The sequence below is a fragment of the Patagioenas fasciata genome, chromosome 1 (assembly GCF_037038585.1).
Source record: "Patagioenas fasciata isolate bPatFas1 chromosome 1, bPatFas1.hap1, whole genome shotgun sequence".
Classification (NCBI taxonomy): Eukaryota; Metazoa; Chordata; class Aves; order Columbiformes; family Columbidae; genus Patagioenas; species Patagioenas fasciata.
In genome coordinates, this window is record NC_092520.1 from 157185585 (window position 1) to 157206377 (window position 20793).

General features: G+C 44.7%; 1 protein-coding gene across 3 annotated transcripts in view; it reads left to right on the forward strand.

Annotated features, from left to right (window-relative positions):
• ABTB3 (ankyrin repeat and BTB domain containing 3) overlaps positions 1–20793 on the forward strand; it is a 183749-nt gene that overhangs the window by 152375 nt on the left and 10581 nt on the right. For 2 of the 3 annotated variants that reach the window (XM_065852216.2, XM_071798863.1), the window contains 6 exons: positions 4974–5045; positions 10965–11070; positions 12289–12391; positions 14114–14195; positions 14967–15035; positions 17548–17661. In XM_065852216.2, coding sequence (XP_065708288.1) covers positions 4974–5045; positions 10965–11070; positions 12289–12391; positions 14114–14195; positions 14967–15035; positions 17548–17661 — 546 coding nt within the window. The remainder of the gene's footprint in view (positions 1–4973; positions 5046–10964; positions 11071–12288; positions 12392–14113; positions 14196–14966; positions 15036–17547; positions 17662–20793) is intronic. The other variant, XM_065852225.2, reaches the window with a different exon arrangement.

Genomic DNA, 20793 nt, shown 5'->3' on the forward strand with positions numbered 1-20793 from the left:
GGCTTTAATTGCTCTTCTCCTGGGTGGCTGAAGCTAAAGTCAATGATCATCATTAGAATAACTTATTTACATAGGATTATACATTTGGGACATGGTAGGTTGGGTCTTCCGGAGTCTCTTGTAGGAGACATGGAAACAAATAAGACTGCTACCTTCTGCTTTGGCTTCACTTAAAACCTAAAATGTGAAGGGGTGAAACAACTGAAATAAATACCACAAAAAAAACCCCTACACAACAAAGAAGAAACCTCTGCTGATCTTGATTCCTGCCTCTGGGCCTAGGGGAGCTGTCTGTCTTGAATCTTCATGAGCATGCATATTCACAAACACACACACATACACTGCTTCATAGTCTTAGAAAAACAATGAATCATTCTGGGACACTGTAAGGGTTTACAAATTGTCTGCAAATAGCATGAATTATTGCAGCAGTCTTGTCCAAATGGCCTCTCAAAAAGCTCTCCCGGACAGAAATGAGAACAGATCTTCGCAACCCTTTGGAAGGAATCAAAATAAATTCATTTGTAGGAGAACAAGCCAATAAAAGTTCTCCCTGGTCCCTCCGTTGAAGGCAGCCGAGGAAAGCTGAGATTCAAAGGATCTTCTGTTCTCCTTCTCTGGAAGGGCTGAGAGCAGAGACTGTTCTCTATATATACCCACAGAATGGAAATCTTCTTTAAGAGGTGCAAAAGGGCCGTAACTTTGGTTCACATCCTTCTCTTTCAACAGCAGATTGTAAAGCTTTGCATTTTGTGTAGCTGTGGAGAGAGGAGTTTGATTTGCTCACATGCACATCCTTTTCCCTGTGGGCTGGGAACTTTGAGAGATTACAACTCCTGCTAAACATCACAGTCTGGCCCAGTACATATCCTTAATGAGTTTTTCAGGGCAAAAAGAATAAAATAAGCATTTAGGAGGCACAGAGCCACTTAGCATTTCTTGGCTGATGTAAAACAAGATGTCCCATTTGCTACATATTGTGATGCTCAGTGTATTTTAATTGAATGGCAGCTTGCACGTAATAGAAATGGCGTTTTGCATTCCTATATATAGTTGCAACTATCCCTTAATCTCAGAACAATTTACAAATATTAATGAGTTGACACATGGAAGATCTTATCCTCCCTTTACGAACAGGGAAACTGAGGTAATTAAACACGCAGATTTTCAGTGCCTCATACAGTCACAGTCTTGGCCTCAGAAGCTGTGACAACCTGGATAAGCCAGACAGCAATTTGTACTTTGAGTAATTTGCCCAGAGAGACTCTCCAAAAATCATGTAGAAATGTAGGGCAGATCTCAGAGTAGAAAGCACACCTTTTGCCCCTACCTCCTACTTTGTCTCAGACAAAATGTTCTTCCAGGTTCCCAGGCCATGCAAAAAGGCCAGATACTACAAAAATAAAAAGATTAAAGAAAAAATAACCAATACCTACAAGAACACCATCAGGTATATGGAATCCCCTTTCTCTTTTAGATGTTTTTTAAAATGCCTGTTCCTAGAGGGTCCAGATGTGAGGATTTATGTGGGACCTCTACCACTGGCCAGCACGGATGCTGGTGTCCTGCAGGGTGGCACTCCGCTCCCATTTATGTACTGGGACACTGACAATAGAAATAAAAATAAAGTTTGCAGAAGTCCTGATGCTGGAACACAGAACGGCAACAAAAATTGGCAAATCAGGCAAAAGTGGCTGAGCTGAAGTCCCTAGTTTTATTGCCTCTCTTCCAGCTGTGAAATAAGCGGGGGAGAACAGTGAATAGATTGCACATCGTTTTTTTGCTGCTACACTAAAGCCCTGGAGGAAGACTTCCAAAAGCACAAATGAAGGTTCGATACCCAGCTCCTGGTGGCTTCCAATGGGACGGAGCGCTTTCATTTCCTTTCATGCCTTTAAATGCCTTTATCAGCTGCACCATTGAGAGTTGGATGGAGAGCAAAGAAGTGGCAGTATTTCCACGCTGGCAAGGCAGAGCTGCTAAAACAGGCAGAGAATCGCTCTGCGCTCGCTCCCCCCGTGGTTCCTGCTGTCGTGCAGTGAGCTCGGGTCATTACCAAACCAAAGACCAGAGACGAGGTATTCTGCAGAAAGCAGCATCAGTGGAAAGGACACTGAGAGCTTGGTTTAAAGTACTTTCCCAAGAGCAAGCAAAACTCAAATTGGGAAAGCTCTGACACTAAAACTGTCAGTGACTTGGTGATGGTGGATTTGGGCTGCCAGATAAGGAGGAAAAGTGCTGCCATTTTGGGATGGATTGCATCTCTTGGCAGACAAGCACACAAACATAGCTTGCTAGAAGTGGTTTGGACAGGGTTGCATGAGATGAAAGCTGGAGAGACACTTCTGGGAGTTGGTAGCCCTGAGCTAAACTTTAGCTGCTGCATAGAGCAGATTTGAGTCCCTCAAAGCTAAGATGACACTGGAGATCTTGTTACAGAAGAAAGATAGGAAGATGCAACCGAATTCCTGCCTGTCATTATCTGTGTTGTGCTCTTTGTGGCCTGGGGAAACCCCTGAACCTCACTGGAAGTTTTCCTTTGCCTCCTGCCAGGGTTGACATTTGCTTTGTCTGAGTTTAGCTCGGAGCTGGCTTGTCTTCCTGCCCCGTGTCGGAGGGCCATAGTTGCCTGAGTGGATGTGCTTGAGGGCTGGCTGTGGCTCAGAGATTGATCCCTCTCCCTGCAAACAGAGACTTTTAAGAGCTGCCTGGAGACTGCACCCTGATCTGCAGGCTTGTAGTACCTGAAATGGGGCTTGCAGGTCAGCTTTTCTGTTTTAGCAGGGAGGTTATCTTGAGGATAGCATGCTGAATGTGCAGGATGCTTCTTTTTCCTCTGACTACGAAAATCCTGGAGCTGTTTCAGTTCAATTCTGACCCTTCCACAACCTGAAAAGAGAGAGACTCAAAACCACAGCCTTGGAAATTAAACATATCTGGCCTTTGAGGAAGCTGGATTTAGATTTCCACTGTGGAGCTCAGCATGAGCTTGAATTGTCATTAAAATCACTCAACTCCATCCACGCAGACAAGCCAGCACTGTTGCCGGTAGCATGAGGTTATGAGCCGGTTTCATCCACTGCTTTTTCTGTGTACAGCAATTTAGATCAGATTGTCCTTGGCCTAGTTTTTTGAGGAAAAATTACGATCTTTTAATTCCAAGTAATCTCTCTTGCAACTTTGTCCATCCCGTAGTATAGGCAAGGAGCTGCTATTTGCCATTACTTTGGATCCTTTGTGGACACGCATCTTTGAAGCGCATGTGTTAATCCTGATGTGTGTTGAGCCCACATGGTGAAGCATTGTCTGAAGCTCCGTGTGGCACTGGAGGTGCTTTACACCAGGAAAACTTGGCTTAGGACTATGAGTATTCCTGCTAGTGTATTGTCCAAGAAAAAATCAGCTTGAAAAGTCATGGGAAGGGTCCTTCATTGCCATTCCTCAGTTACATTCTGCAGCTTTCTCTTCATCCTTCCCATCAGTTTCTGTCAGTGACAAGGTCATTTATTTTAAAACTTAGTCCATTAGCGAGGTGTTGATTACACTGTGCAGCCAGGCTTGTTGAAAGATGCAGGAAGCTACTTTGCAAAGATGTTTCCTCAGAATTTAAAATTCCTGCAGAGTCTTCCATCCCCTACAAATGCACCTATAGGCATCTGAAGAAACCTGCAGGAGTGCACAGGCTCTTTTGGAAGGCTGAGCTGTTTGAATTACAGCCATCAGTCTGGTGTTGACAGTTATTGAGAACAAATAACAATTCAAAACAATAACCAGCTTTTAAAATTCCGAAAGTATTCAGTCACATGGGTATCTTGAGAAACGTAGCCTATATAATTCAAAAGTTAAAATACCTTTTCAGCAGTGACTTAGCCACTTGGAATCCAAAATCTCCTAGAAAGTAAAGTTTGAGGGTTTTTTCTAATTCATCTTTTCAGAAATAGCAGCATATAGCCTTTGTCACAGATACAGTAACTACTGAAAAAAAAATTTGTATCTCCAACAAACAGAAAGCAGCAGGAAAGTCTGAAATACTTGCCTGCTCTGTTGCAGAAAAATGTGCAGAAGCTGAAGCTTGAGATGGGTGTCCAATTCCTTTATTGCTATAGTCATTCTGGATTTAATTCCTCTAAAAAATTGTTGGGAAAGGTTCCTCAGGGAACGTCAAGAGACTCACCTCGTGCATCTGTTCTGCAAAGTCCAGGCACAGTGGTCAGGAACATCAGCTTTCCCCCTGGGTCTGCGTGTGACCTACAAGGTGACACTGGAAGATGAAGGGACTAGAATATTCCCCTTTTCGTCCCTTGCTTCATGATGTGCTGAAATGAATAGTTCAGATGGGCTTGAGTGAAGTTCTGTTTTGCTGTATGAAGCCAGACTACCCTGTTCTAGGTTGGAGGGGAGCGGCAAACTCTGTACAGTGCATGGACAGGCACTTGGTCATGTTCAGCATCTAGGGAAAAGCTCTCCCTTGGGAGAGTGCTGTGCCTGTTTCCCCTGCCTGGAGATTGATCAGGAAAAACCTCTCTCTGCTGGGTGAAATTTTACTTCCTTGTTAAACTGGTTTTCAACAGAAAATTGAGGTTTTACTATAATGACAGGTTTCATTAGAATGTTTGTTCTCCACATGTCTTTCTTGGAAAAATTAATACCTGAAAAAGGAATATTTTGGCTGACGACTGAAATACTTTGAACTGAAGAAAAATGTGAATTTTCTGCAGAGGAGACAGACATACCAAAACTTGCACTAAAAATATCCTTGAAGAAGTTTCAGGATGCTGAAGTGCCTGCTTAAGGGTCTCATGGCATGGCTAATGCCCTCCTGTGTGTCAGCTAGTGCCCAGCCCACGCAAGGTGACAGATCTTTTGGCTGGGACGTTGAGTCCTTTCTTCAGGCAGGTTTCTCTGTTTCCAAGTACTTGCAGTGATCTGTAGCGTTGCCTGTTGTCATTTGGAGTACTTCTGTGTCTGAACAGTTCAGAGTAACCGGGACGCGAGTTATCTACACATGTACGTCGTGCATTCTCCATGTGAGATGCGAACGCCAGGTACTGAGTGGCATGTTCCTAACAGACTGTTAACCCTGTCTCGTGTTTCTGTAATGCGGATTCAGCTTCGTACTAACACAGGTTTGATTTTTTTTTTCCCTACCCTCTGTCTGCCTTCTAAAATGTTTCCTTGCCAGAGGCTGGAGCCATTTCTTCATTTACAATAAATAAATGCCATGGATGTGACACCTGCCCTTTTCTGGGCTCTCACCCAGGGATTAGACTGTGCCCAGGGATCTGAGCTTTTTACATACAATGCACAGCTGTGATATAAAGAGTCTTTTGAAAGGGAGGCTTGGCAGCTTTCCCAGAAGCTAACCGAAGGGTGCATTTGTGCCTTACCTGTGATTAATTCTTTTCCGCTTGTGTTTGCAGTGGAAGGACTTGAGCCCAGCACTAACAAAACCCATTTTGTTACTCAGTTCACTGCCTCTAACTGTATCTCCAACCTCCAGGGCTTCCCTACCTTTGCAACTGTTCACTAATATTAATTATGTGTATGCTCCTTAGTCATCTAGGAGTGACCCTCTGAAGTGGCATTTAATCGGTTTTGAGGCAGCTGGCAAAAGTGAATTATGTGAGGACCATAGCGGAAACACCTAGGCAAGGATGGAAAAGGTTCAGAGAGCGAGCAAGAAAAGTCTCATAGAGTTTGAGTGCTCAGGGGCTGCAAAAAGCCCTCTCTGTTGCCTCACTCTTTATCATAGAATCATAGAACCATTTTGGTTGGAAGAGACCCTCAAGATCATCAAGTCCAACCATTAACCCAACTGTCACTAAACCCTAAGAACCTCATCAGCGCTTTCTGCGAAGAAAGGAGCATAAACAAGAATAATTCAAGGGTATCCCAGTGTGTCATGGAAAGAAGTTCATGGATGAGTCCTCAGTGGACTTGGGTTATCCTGAGATTCCACTGCTGGAACAGCTGCCAGGGACCACCTGTGAAATTAGTGACTGGAAGCAGTGCTTCTGCCGCCCTGCATTTAGCAGAGAGCTGGGTCTCCCCGCATTCTTAGGACTGGAGAGAGAAAAGATACTTTTGCCAGCACCCTTCTTCCTTGCATACCGTGATTTCTTTGCTTGCTGGGGAGATGTGTTATTAACAGGCAGACATGGAGCCCAGAAGATTAAGTGTGTTACTTCTCTGTCTAACGTGGTGAGCTTTTGATTTTGGGGCATTGTGGTAGAGGAATTTGAGGGCCTGGCACACTTAGGTTAAAAAAGCATTAATGAGGCTGAGCTGGTGAGGGTGACATCAATAGAAGGTAAAGAAAACCAGCTTAACTTTTTACCACGTGGAGGTGGTGGGATATCTATAGGCCAGTAAGGAGAACTGAGCAGTCCAGAGAGATGTGGTGTGGGATTGGGGGAGCCCATGAAGAAGAGGCAGCTGAAGCAAAGTGTGGTAAGAGAAGAACAAAACCTTAGCCCAACCACTGGAGGTGACCCGAGTTTTCCCCTTGAGAGATTGGAGCATAGCCACCAGGATGACACATATCTTATACAGGTACTGGAAAAAACTAGCTCTATATTTCCCAGTTGTGTCCAGTACCTTGGAGAACCACATCCCAGAATGGCTAGGCTGGGTCGAACTGGGTAAGCTGGAAATGGAGCAAGTTCTCCCAGGGTATGTGCCAAAGTCTGGAGGAGCTTTTGCTCTGTCCTGCCACAGACCTTCATCAGATGGACATTCAGGAAAATATACCCCTGCACTCCCCACCATGGTCTTCACCTCTTTTCAGATCGATCCACTAGTCATCTCTGCTCCAGCAACTTGAAAACCTTCAGCTTTGCTTCAAAAGAATTTATGAATTCCCCTCGCAGTTCAAGTGCATTCACCAGGCGTGGGGAATTCCTTTAGATCTTTTGCTGAAGAATGCTTTTAAGTCAGTATCTACAAAGCAAAGCTGCTTGCTCACCGACCAACTCTCTGCTGGAAGCACCGTCTCCCTCAGAAGATTCACTGTTGTTCTCTGTTCCCTCTTGCCTATCTGTAAACTACCCCATGGCTAAGTAAATATTTTTATTATATCCTGTGCCAAGCTTTCTTCCCCCTCCCACAGTAGAAGATGCACGTCAGCTCCTTTGACTGCAAATGAGTGCCCATCTCAACCTCACACATCCTGGCACAATGTTTTCCAACATCAAACTGCAACAAGAAAACAAACTTTGGTTTGCTCCTCCAGTGTTAATATTGCCACCCATAGCTGCTGCAGTGAGCTCTTACAGCTGTTCTTTCAGGTGGTAGGATAAACAGAGAAGAATTACCCAGCTTGATGCTTAAGTGGGATGGATGTGGTAACCACGGCAGCTTCTGAGCTTCCTGCTGTGGGCACTTTGCGAGTGAGAAGGCTGAAAAGGCTGGACATGTCCTCCTCTCTGCCAAAGCAATGCTGATGCTCCAGGCTGTGGACTCATAAAGTTGCTTCCACTTAGTTAGAATCACAGAATCAAAGAATCATAGAATAGTCTGGGTCGGAAGGAACCTTCAAAGGTCATCTGGTCCAATCCCCTGCCATGAGCGGGGACATCTTCAACTAGATCAGATTCCTCAGAGCCCCATCCAGCCTGGCCTTGAATGTCTCCAGGGATGGGGCATCTGCCACCTCTCTGGGCAACCTGGGCCAGTGTTTCACCACCCTCATTGTAAAACATTTCTTCTGTCCCCATCTTTCTTATAAGCCCCTTTTAAGTACTGAAAGGCTGCAATAAGATCTCCGCAGAGCCTTCTCTTCTCCAAGCTGAACAACCCCAGCTCTCAGCCTGTCCTCATAGGTGAGGTGTTCCAGCCCTCTGATCATTTCTGGCCCCTCTCCAACAGGTCCATGCCTTTCCTGTGCTGAGGGCTCCAGAGCTGGACACAAGACTCCAGAGGGGTCTCACCAGAGTGAAGCAGAGGGGCAGAATCACCTCCCTCAACCTGCTGGCCTGCTTCACAGGATTTGGCTTCACAAAGCCCATATTTTCCCCAGCCATCCAGTCGCAAGACTGTACCTTTGACAAAACATCCCTTTTCTCTCTCCTCTTTGTTGCCTCTTTCTCGGTAAAAGCCGGCAGAAGCTCTGTGGGGAGCAGACCGGGGGCTGCAGCCCTGCGAACTCAGCTGCCTGCAGGGTGGTGTGGACAGCAGGCTCGCTCTGCCACAATTAGCTCCTCACACCCCGCCCTGTGTCTCGGGGTGAAAACCTGCTGCTGTTCGTTAGCAATGGCTCTAAATGAGCACCCGTTTCAGCTTTCTAGCCAAGCAGATTTTTTTTGGTCTTTTGGTGGCATGCATTGTAAGTATTTAACATTATCGACAGAAGGCAAAGGTCTCCAACCTCCTCTCTGCCAAATGAGAGCAGTGTCCTGCGTTGGAGCTCTGAAGCTCTGCAGCGCATTGAGGCGCTACCTGTTTGATGGTCTTGCTTTCTTAGACACGCCAGTCCCAAGGTCTTTCCTTTTTTGTCTCTTTTCACTTTGTCCCATCTGTCTTCTGTGTCTTAGGCTTTGTAGCGTCTCTCATCACGTCTTGAGCTGTGATTAGAGCTTAGTTTACACCAGGTTTTTTCACAGGCTTGTGGGCGCTCGGTGGCAGGGTGGCTTTCTAATGGGCTTGTATCTGCACGCCACAGGGTTTGTGCCCCATTGGGGACCCAGGGAGCTGGCAGTGCCTTACCTGTGTAGGCAGGCTCCCATGGAGTTGTCCATGACCCCTTCATCATGCTGGTTGGAGTTGCAAGCAGAGATCCTCTTCTCACACCTGTGTGACTGAGGTTGGCCCATTCTTCCCCAGTCTCTGTGCCCCTGGACGTCCCGGTATGTGGTGCCATGCCTTGGACAGGTCAGTGAGATCTCTGGATCCTAACGAGGCACTGGCTGGTCTATACCCAGATTTTCCATCACCCTGTTCCCACAGGCACCCCTAGAAGGAGGAGATGCATCATCTTTATTGATCTATATGTGTGTTTTTTTAAAAGCTGTTGCCCAGGCACAGCTGTGGTTGGGACTGTTGAGTTCATAGACCCACTAAAACTACAGTGACATAGACAGGACCTGCGCACCCTGGCAGATTCGAGAGGGAGCTGCCGGTATCTATCCTCTTTTGTGCAGTTACTCTGCTTTTATTCACTACGGGTAAAGGTGAGTGTTGTTCTTCCAATTATGCCTCTCCTCTGCAGAAGCTTCCCTCCAGTCTGAATGGCAGAATTATCCCCATTCTCCGTTGTATTTACTGACTCCTTAGCATTTGCCAGATCCAACTGGGAGCTGCCCTGCTGGTAATCAGCATCCCCCCGGACGCGCTCCTCCCTGGCTGACTCAGCCGGCCACGGCGCTTCGGCACAGCCCTTCCGAGCAGAGAAGCAATTGCTCTTTCTGCCCTGTCTGTCTAGAGCTTTCCCCCCACAGTCCTCCCGGCGGCTGAGTCACTTCCTTCTTTAAATCTGGCCTTAAATCTTCCTTTTCTCTTTGCCCTGTGATTCACTCCCTTTGCGAAGCGCTTTGCAGAGCTCTGGCTGGAAGACACTGAGCAGAGAGATGCTCCTAGTGCAGGACATGCTCCTCATCTCGGAGGCACAGCAGTGAGCCCCTCGTGGAGGGGCCGTGCTAAATGGTGTCTCTTAGTATCAGTATTTATCTTATCTTAGCGTTTCGTTTAATGTTACATCTGACGTAGAAATAGGAGCCAAGTCCTGCCTGCGGGCGAGCACATGTAATTTCCTTTGACATCAGCGTGTGCCTGTGAGGGTTCAGCTCTACCCTTTTCCCACCCGGTTTGATTAGATGCAGTAAGGGAGACATTACAGGATCTCTGCCACTCCTCCTCATTCCTCATGGGATTTATCGAGCACCACTGTGCTCAGAGAAAGGAAAGCTTCTATTTCTGCTCTATAAGCCTGGAAATATTTTTAGTATAACATCTACACTACTCAGATTTTTATATTAAGGTTATTTTTCTCCCCTACCTGCTCATTTCCTTGGCCTTGGACCCTCTCATATCTAAGTGTCTCATCTCTTTGCTCTTTCCTGGTGTGGAAGGGAATCATCAACCAACATGCTAGTTAAAAGATGTCATCATGAATTAGCTGCTTGACACCATTGAATGTGGCTAAACCTGCTCCGGTTACCAGCACAGAGTGGGATAAAATTTGCCAAAGCTTTTAAATCCTGTTTTCCGTTGCGATGTAGGTATTTAAGCACTAAATCCATTTCACTGTCCTTGCAGCTTAGCTGTACAAAATCTCAAGTTGCTTAGGCGCTTGGGAAAGCATCCTGCAAGTGCCTTGCCCCAGAAGTTAGGACAGAAATGGATGAGGCCAGGGACCAGACCTGGTTCTGTGAAGGTCTGGTGACTTCCTCAGGACAATGGTGCGCAGGCCAGTGGCGGCGGTGTAATCGCACATAATTGAAACATTTGGTATTGAATGAGGAGATTGTGGGACAGCCTGTGATGTTTCAGTCGCACTTCAAGGGAGGGTCTGTTTGTGAGACTCTTGTGCTTAGGAATGTATGACAGGCTGTGCAGCTGCATCTCTTTGTAGCTCTGGGTTTCTAAAACATGACCAATGACCAACAAAAAGTCATTTTTCAGTGCGGTAAGTTTGCAAATGAAATGAAATTGCTACCGTAAAGGAGCTTTGTTTCTAGGGAGGGAACAGAGGTTATGGAGTTTGTTGGGGAAAGTAAACCTCTCGTCCAAGGAGAGGACTTCTCATTTTATCTGATTCCTACAGGAAACATAGCAATGGAGTAAATCAGAATGGCAGTTTCTAACAAATACCGATAATCCTCAGCTCTGATTTCAATAAAGCTTCAGCAATCACATTTTTCAGCTTCAAAACAAGCAACTCTTGAGAGCAACATAATGTCTCCCTTTGCATACTGATGTTCCATTGCATACTGATCTTATATTGCACGTATTTGTTTTCTTTTGCTTAGAACGAAGTGATCAGCCAGCAACTGTCTGTCATTTTCACGCATTGCTACGGACCCTACCCTATTCCAAAGCTCGTTGAAATTAAGCGCAAGCAGACCTCTCGCCTAGGTAAGTATGACTTGAAGATGCTCGTTGTTTCTCTATGGAGTGGGAAGTCTGTATCACCGCCTGGGCGTATAGAACACAGGTCGGAGACAAACCTGGATTTGAAAAGCAGAAATACAAAAAGGAAGGTCCCCAATCCTAGCCTGACCTGCAACTGCTGCTGAAATCAGGAGGTCCATCAGGTGCTTTAGAGTGGGACCATAAATCCTCAAAAGGTTTGTCTGTGCTGCTAATAAGGCTGGGAACCAAACGTCTGTCCACGTCCCAGCCTGCTGTGGCTGTGGTGGCACAGCCCTCCGTGCCCTGCTGACAGACCCCATACTCACAGAATCAGAGTGTTAGGGATTGGAAGGGACTTCAAAAGATCATCTAGTCCAATCCCCCTGCTGGAGCAGGAACACCTAGATGAGGTTACACAGGAAGGTGTCCAGGCAGGTTTTGAATGTCTCCAGAGAAGGAGACTCCACAACCCTGCTGGGGAGCCTGTTGCAGTGTTCTGTCACCATCACTGTGAAGAAATTTCTTCTCATATTTAAGTGGAACCTCTTGTGTTCCAGTTTGCACGCGTTGCCCCTTGTCCTATCGTTGGTTGTCACTGAGAAGAGCCTGGCTCCATCCTCATGACACTCACCCTTTACACATTTATAAGCGTTAATGAGGTCACTCCTCATAAGGGAGTTGCTCCACTCCCTTCATCATCTTTGTTGCTCTGTGCTGCACTCTCTCCAGCAGTTCCCTGTCCTTCTTGAACTGAGGGGCCCAGAACTGGACTGTTTGAACGTCACTGAGATGAGACCCCAGCGATTTTCCAGGGTCCTTTCGTCCTTGGCACAAAGGCTTCCCCTCACAGGGAGAGGAGTGCGATAGGGTATACATGAGCGCAGGGCCCTCCAGCGTCTGCTCAGCTGCATTTTGCTTTCGGTAGCAGACCTGGGAGGCTGTGCTGGCTCCACGTGGCGGGGACTGCTGGCTGTCATCTCAGCAAAGGTCCTCACAGACTGCAAAGCTTTGAATTCCCTTCTGTCTGAACTCCACATGGCTGGCTGGGGGGCTTCTGTTGCAGGCTGTCCAAAATAGCTTTGTGAGCTTTACTCATTAAAAACAATATCCTTTTACACTGTTCTCTTGTCAAAACAGGAAAATATTTTGTACGTTCATGACCCCTTCCAAACTAAACTTACTGGCCTTTTTTTTTCTCTTCCCTTCTTCTTGTGATTCTAGATCCCCATTTTCTTAACAACAAAGAGATGTCAGATGTTACATTTCTGGTGGAAGGAAGACCATTTTATGCACATAGAGTGTTGCTATTTACTGCATCACCAAGGTAAAATATAAAGACATCTCTGGCTTCTAACAAAAATAGAATTTGATTTTGTTGTTTTGCCTTTTGTTTTTGTTGTTTTTCTGATGTTAGGATTCATTGAGGGCTAATGGCCCAATCTTAGTTTTTCCTACGCAGATCATCTCAACAGCTTGTTTCTGGTTGATCTGCAGGATGTTTAACAAGTGTTCCCATCACTAGATTCCCACCAAATAAATGATCCATGCTTCTGCCCATGCGTCTGACTTCATTCCACTGAGGCATATTTGCATGGAGCTTATCACTGCATCCACCTCTTACTCACAGAGGAGTCTTAATATTTTGATTCTTAAAAGTTCTTTATCCTGTGAGTGGCTAAATCCTGCCTTGCATCAGTGTAGGCAGTCTCCAGGAAAAACAAGCTACTATCACACTTTAAAAAATAAAATTATATAACTATAAAATGCATCCGAAGACAGTATTTATAGTCTCTTCCCTCTGCTCAGAAGGCTGGATGTGGATTACTCAGCTCAACCCAGCATTCAAGTTGCTAACAAACCTTATTTCTACGCAGCTTTATAATTAAAGGTGTGCTTTTAAACAAATTTAGCTGCTCCTCCACAAGGGTTTATTTCAAGATGTGGCAAGGACAAGCTACTGAGTTTGGGTAGTTTGAGCAATGTGGGAATTGCTGCTCGACTTGCTGCCAACCCACAGCACAGGGTAAAAAAGATTTGCATAAAGCAACTGCAGTATCCAACCCTGCCTTCAATTAAAGAATGGGTAGGTTGGTTTAGGGCATATTGGTAGAGGTACAGACACATTCCAAACTCCAGCTTTAAAGCTACTAAATTGTGTTCATAGTAGAGTTTGACCCTAGTAAAAGCAAATAAATAATTATCCATATTTTAATTAACAAGATGCAGTCATGATATGGAAAAGGTTAGCATACAAGCAAATGCTGGTCTTGATAGATAAGCCAAGCTTCGCTTTACCACTGGAAGGTCAGATGAATTACCCAAAAGAGGAAGCACAAGGGCAGATGCTTCTGACAGCACATTTCCCATTTTTCCCTTCTGATCAATTGGGAATATCTAGTTTTAAGAAGTAAATTGCTACATATGTATATGTCTCACATAAATCTGCAATTATTAACTTAAAATGTGGTGGTTTTTTTCCTGAAACTTGTGTCTGAATTTCAGGTTTTGATAATCAGAGAACAGCAATGTATGCAGTTTTCTCCCCTGCCTTTTCTTACACACTTGTATTGAGCCTGCATAGAAGCATTAAAAGTCTTAGTGTAGTTGTTTTAATGTTTTGTTCTAAAAAAATTTTTAGAGCAGCATAATGGATGTAGGCCAAAATTTATCTCCTTCAACAATGAAGGTGTGCAGTTTTAAAATGTTGCATGCCTTCCTAAAAGATCTTGTTGTTTTGATGAAAAAAAAAGGAGGGTTGTAATATGCATCATTACAGTGTCTGCATTTCCTATGTACATTTTATTCTATTTTCATATTAGATGTATTTTTCCAAAATTTCAAATTGAAATATCCTAAAAGAGAGGTTTATTCCTTTTGGTTTGAACTTTATTTTATGTCAGTGTCTGAATCTTGATGCTTTTTTGGTGACAAATCCTTTCATTTCAGTGTACCGTTTTTGCAAGAGCTGATGCTGTCCTTCCACTTTGCCGTACTTTTTCACAGAGATAATTGGGCTAGTATTTCACTCTTGCTCCTTTTTATTTAGGTTTAAAGCATTGCTGTCTAGCAAGCCCTCATCTGATAGTACTTGTATTGAGATCAACTATGTGAAGTACCCCATCTTTCAGGTAAAGTCAGTTCTCACATTGAGTTTGAATGGAACATTTAATAGGAACATCGTACATGCCAGGTCCAAATTATTGCATACGTATTTGATAAACACATAGCTCAGAGTAGTGGCTTCATGAGGACAGGCCATGAAAATACAGAGCTTGCTTTCTGTGTAGGTAGCATATACATGTATGTGCTTCCCTTATATTTATAGAGTCAGAGTTCAGACAGTTCCATGTATTGACTGTTACCGCTGCAGGTAATTCTCAGCTGTCTACAATAACTTCAGGCTTGCTGGAAGCTCACTGCAGAGGGATCTTAGCTAGCTTATATTACAGTGCAAAGCCTCCCTCATTCTTTGTCATCATCCATGCATGCCCACACACAGCTGGGTGAAGGTGGGGGTGCCATTGCCAGGGAAGGAATAAGGGAACACCCATTATGTATGCTATATTTTCCTGAATTACAAATGTACTGAACATTCAGGGAAATACAATTCAGAATGAATGAATCAGTTTCCTGCAAACTGTTTGGAGCTCACCAGCAAGTCCAGACAATGTGACTGGGGAGGGTTGAGACATTAGACTACCTGTGAGAAAGAAACATTGGACTGTGGTGAAAGAGAAAGTAACCAAATATACCTTGAAATAGGAGGTTTGGGCCAGTTTTATCTAGAAATCCTTGGTGGTGCTCAAGAGCTTCAGGTATTGCCTGGAATCTTTACATCACTCCCTGTTCCCTGATCTCTTGGATTTCTTTTTGTAAACACTCCTTTTGTTTTATTACAGCTGGTTATGCAGTATCTTTATTGTGGAGGTGCAGAGTCACTCCTGATTAAAAATAATGAAATTATGGAGGTAAGAAACATTTATCTTCATTGCAGTGGGAGCAATGCTGAGTGATCCGTGTACCATTCACCCTGGGGCATGTGGCCATTGCGCAAGATGTGAGCACTCCTGTAAGAGCCAGCAGTGCCTCTCCTGGAGTGTCCAGGCTGTCCCCAGTCTAACTTGGTTCTGCACTCAGGAAAATTCTTGAGCATGTACCTGACTTTAACCATGGGAGAAATCCCACTGGAGTCGTCACAGTTCAGTTCAATTTCAAGCATGGGACTGTCAAATTTTCTGAATAAAACCTTAAGCTGCTCCCTGATAGAGACTTCTTTGCCCCTTTCTCACTGGATGTAAGACATTCAGTGCTGTTGTGCCCATTTGTAAAAGCCAAACCAAGCCAGCTGGAACTGACTGAGCCTTCAGTGTAGCCACACATCCACAGCCTGTATGGATGTCAAGTCATCCTCTTCCAAATACTGTATGCTGTCATTACCAGCTGTGATCAGCCTAATGACTCCCAACTATGTAGAACTTAGAGATATTTGAACAAATTCTTAATAGTCATTCAGGATTTTGCCTGTTGACAATCACCAAATTATGGCAGCCAAAAAGAATACAGGACAGTAAATACTAAAATCAGAGCTACTTAAACAGCTGGTAAACACCAGTCTACAGATTATACAAAGTACACCCACCTTGACTTTGCGAGCTTTACAGGAAAAGCTCACCAATTCTATATTTCACTTGTAGTTTTGAAAGAATCTCCTGAATTTCTAACCCTGTCTGAAATACGGAGTCTCAGACTAGGCGGTGAAGCAGCTTTACAGACATCCATGTGTTATCACCTAGGCTGTTAAAAAGCTTGTGCCACGGTTCAGCTGGCAGCTTGCTCTACTTTTGTGACATCTCAAAACTTCTGTGACTCAAGAGTGTATGACTGATTGATTGATCTGTTAATAACGGATCTGGCCACGGTTCCTCACAGTTTAAAGTAATTATGAACCAGCATGTGACTGCTTGAGCCACAGAAGCAGCTGGAATAGGATTTGGCTTTATCTTTCAAAACTGCATTTAGCAACTTGCCTTATTACAAATATGATAACAAGAAGCACCAGAAATACTCCACAGAAATCTTTGCTGCAATTCATAATTGGGGCCAGCTGGCTTCTATCACATCAGCACTGCAGATTTCCAGCACTTGGATTTATTTATGGGATTAAAACAGAACTTGAGCGGGCTACATAGAAGAAGTCAGAATAATGTCATGGCAGTTGCAGGGTTTTGTTCCCCAGTGCTCCTAACCAGCAACAAAAGAGTTCTTTTGGGATTCACAGGATAGCTTTTTGTCACACAGTCCTAGATAACAAGGGCCATATAAATGCATGAACACCTAAACAGCTTGGCGTAAGAGACCTGGCTGGGTGAGGGCAAGGCATCAAGCAGTGAAGAACCCCGAACTGCTTCCTAAACCAGAACAGAGAACCAGAGATGACCTACCATGGAAAGACAGCAAATGAAATTCCTTTTCCCTGCTGTAAAAGGAGAGAAAGTGGGCTATAAGAAATCCTAGCGCTACTGAAATCAGCTGGAGAACTCAATATTTAAGCCATTTTGACCCTACAGTCTTCAGGTTATGCCCACAGAGTAAACAGGCACACAGAGATCTCAAGGCGGTGCCAGCCCAGGTAGTATATCCATAGGATGGATGCAGGGCCTAAGAGAGAGGTCAGCTGGAGTCCTGGTGGCACGAGAGCCGTGGTAGTGCAGCGATCCAGACATGTGCCACTAACACAAGTGTTTCTGGGCAGTGCCCCATACCAGGCTTGTTCCCACTTTGCTTTAGATCTTGCTGTGCACCCATTCCTTGGAGTGACGTGGAGCCAGACCGCATTTCAGTGCCCGTGGGCTAGACATGGCCTTACCACTGCTCACGAGCTAGAGCATGGAGCATATGGAGACCTGACTCCATTTCCTTGAGTCTGCTTAGGTGACAAATATGAGGTTTATCACCTCTCTAGATTTTTAAGACTGCCTTGGGGTGGTTATCATTATCTGGTTTGAATTCTTCTATACTCTTGGTCCCGGCCCTTCTGCTGACATCCCCACATCCAGCCCAGGTGCTCTGTTTCAGCCAGAGCTTGCGAAAGAGTTAAGACAGAACCAATTTTTTTCCGTGAATGCAATTGTAGATCCCTCCTTGCAGAGTCATGTTCACAGAATGACCAAAGACTCTCCAAGCTGCCATTTCCTTTTTCTTTTCTCTCTCTCACACACACACACACACACCCCCACCATCCCAAAGTCAGCATGTGGACCTGAACAGCCTGTGGTGATCTCTCCAGGTACAGCTTCCCACAGTGCGATCTAAGGGGACTGCAAAGGGTTGAAGCAACCAAGCAGCCTTCTCATTCCGTCAGTACTTTCATGAAAACTGAAACAGAGAGAAAAAAAAAAAAAATGAAACAGTAAAGAAGCAAGCTTCAATTCTGTATCGCTCAGCGGTTTTGACTATTTTTTCCTTGCTTTTCCTTTTTAGCTTCTCTCTGCTGCTAAATTTTTCCAGCTTGAAGCTTTACAACGACACTGTGAGATCATTTGCGCAAAAAGCATTAATACAGAAAACTGCGTGGATATTTATAATCATGCCAAGGTAAAAATAACCACATATGCATGGGTGTTATGTGTCTGTCGTCATACTTGTAGGTCAGTTTTATGATAAGCCATGATAGCTTGTTATTTGTTTAAGATTTGTTATTTACTGGGACTGAGTGGCTAATAGGTACCTACTATAGTGACAGACCTAAATGATGTAGTGTAAAAACACCTGCGACAACTGCTCTGAGTCCTTCGAACTCAATTTGAGGGTACCACCATGTGACAGACCCATCCCTTATCCTGGCAACCCCAAATGCTGAGTTATTCAGCAGGAATCACCTAACTGAATTACACCTCTCTTTCACTTTCCAAGCTGCGGTTTCCCTTCACAGTCTCCTGTTCCCTCCTGCCGGAAGCCCGCTGGGGTGATACACTCAATGCTGGTAACAGCTTGTCAATATATAAAAATGCCGGGTTGTCAAAGTGCAACATCTTAGAGCTGTGCAAGGATAGCAGTGAGAATTTTATGTCTTGGCATAAAATTGGAAAAAAATTATTTATTTAGCTTCTGGGGCCAGGGGAGCCAAGTCATTAAGCATTTGACCCAGGAAACCTATTTTCTATCAGGTGGTTGCCACATTGATGAGTTTCAGTTTTTCCCTGGCTTAGTAGCTAGACTTTCACTTGGAAGATGGGAATGATACACAAATAGTTGCAATTAAATACTTGTAAAGCATTCCATAGATTATTTTTTCTATAACTTACATGGGCTATACAACAGATAAAGTGGTGAAGCATGATATGGAGATATGATTTGAACAGAGTAATCCTGCGGATTCCTCCAAACCCCTGCAGATCTGACCTCCCTTCCCATCATCAGGTATTTTCTACAGAAAGTCATAATGTTAGGTCTTGATGTACAGATAACGCACAATCAGTGCTTGAAAGAGCATAAAGTTCCACCTATAAAAGGAATAAGAAATGAGGTGTATCTGCACATCCATTTATTGTAACAGGGGAAAAAAGCGTCACTAGTGCAGGAATCTTTTGAAAAATATTTGATTTATCTTCTAGCTCATTTGGGAGCTTCTTGATTCATATTACTGTTTCTAAAAGTAAAAGGAATAATTTTGTTTTGACATCACATGTTTTCTTTGAATTGTGAAATGTAGCTGTAATTTACATCCTGACTGGAGCTTTAGACCTCTCTGAGGAACTTGTACATGGCCAATGCTGAGACTGAACAAATCCACTGGCTAAATCCACCTCCTCGTTTGCCTGCAAGGGCCCTACCTGCAAGTTTTCTGTGCCTGCATCTCCCAGTGGAGGCAGTGGGAACGGTACTTGAGAGACTTTTCCAGCCATGGTCATGTTTGCACTGATACGAGTAGTGCTTTGCAGAGACAGCCAAGCTAGCTGTGAATGAAAACTTGACTTTTGGAATTAGTTAAGCCACATTACCCTGGAACTCTGCATGGGCTAACTTACCAGGGCTAAGCTTCACATTGCTATACCTAGAAGGCTTCCGGAACCTGAACTCACACAATTAAAAGTAGTTCTGATACCTCTCTATTATGATGTCTGCAGAGCAGAGGAGACGCTCCATCTTTTTGCTCCTGGTCTGTGTGATATGCAGGTGATTAACCTGACCACAAACCATTCTCCCCAGAGCGCTCCTGTCGCACAGTAGCTTCATTTGTTTGTTGTGTAAATATGAGAAAATGGTGGAAGAGGCCAGATGGTCCTGATGAGCCAGGGGAGCTCACAAGCAGTTCAAGCGCAGCTGGCCAGCCAACAATCTGCCTTTCTATGTTGCTCTTTGAAGTGTGAAAGAAAATCGTGTTAGACCACAGTGAGAACGGGAATAAGGTGAGCAGGCACTGAAGCCAGGAACCACCGCATCGGCCGGGAGAAGGTTATGAGTAACTTGCTCCTGTTGTAGGTACCATTTGTAGTCCTTGCTGCTTTTCAAGCTCAGCTGCACCTGCAGGAACTCAGATGATGCTGAGACTTGTCTTTCCAGTTGGGGATGTGCGAGCAGGCTGGCCCAGAGACATATGGAGCACTGTCTTTGTCATCATGATTGAGAGAAAGATAGGATTTGGTGGAAGCATAGTACAGACTGAGCACAGATTTGGAAGGCTGGCTGTGGTGGGGGCCTAGATTGTAGAACAGTGTTTAGCAGGGTGGTGAGCTGTGTAAATGGAGCTGTAGGAACAAGAGATTGAGTCCCTGTGTTAAAGAGGTGAAGTACTGCTAGGAAGGTGAGACAGTGGAATTGGTCAAATTTACAACTTAAAATAATCTATGGCATCCCTATGGGCTTTTCATTTAAAAGTGCAACATAGAATCGTAGAATACTAGGTTGGAAGTGACCTCAAGGATTAACCTTTCTTGGTAAAAGCACAGTCTAGACAAGATGGCCCAGCACCCTCTCCAGCTGAGTCTTAAAAGTGTCTAGTGTTGGGGAATCTACCACTTGACATTATTCCAATGGCTGATTGTTCTCACTGTGAAAAATTTTCCTCTTGTGTCCAATCAGAATCACCCCAGAGGTAACTTGTACCCGTTACCCCTTGTAAAAAGGGAGTCTCTATCTTCTTTGTAGCCACCCTTCAAATACTGGAACATGGTGATGGGGTCTTCCCTAACCCTTCTTTTCTCAAGGCTGAATGAGCTCAGTTCTCAGCCTTTCCTCATGTGGCGGCTTCATAGTCCTTTGATCCCAGCCCTTTTCTGGACCCTCTCCAGCCTGTCCACATAGTTTTTGTATAGTGGCGACCAAAACTGAGCACAGTATTCCAGGTGTGGCCTGACAAACACTGAGTAGAGTGGGATAATGACTTCTTTGTCTCTGCTGGTGATGCCCTTGCTCATGCAGCCCAGCATCCTGTTGCCTTTCTTTGCCACAGCAGTAGCACACTGCTCACTCAGATTGAGCTTGTTGTCCACCAGAACTCCCAGGTCCCTTTCCACAGAGCTGCTCCCCAGCCTGTGCTACACTCCTGGATTATATTTTCCCAGGTGCAAGACCTTACACTTGGCCTTGTTGAAGTTCATAAGGTTCTTCTTAGCTCACTCTTCCAGCTTACCCAAGTCATCTTGCAGAGTGACTCCCTTCTGAAGTGTTCAGTTCCCCACTCGGTTTGGTATCATTGGCAGATTTCATCAGAGTACACTTGATCCC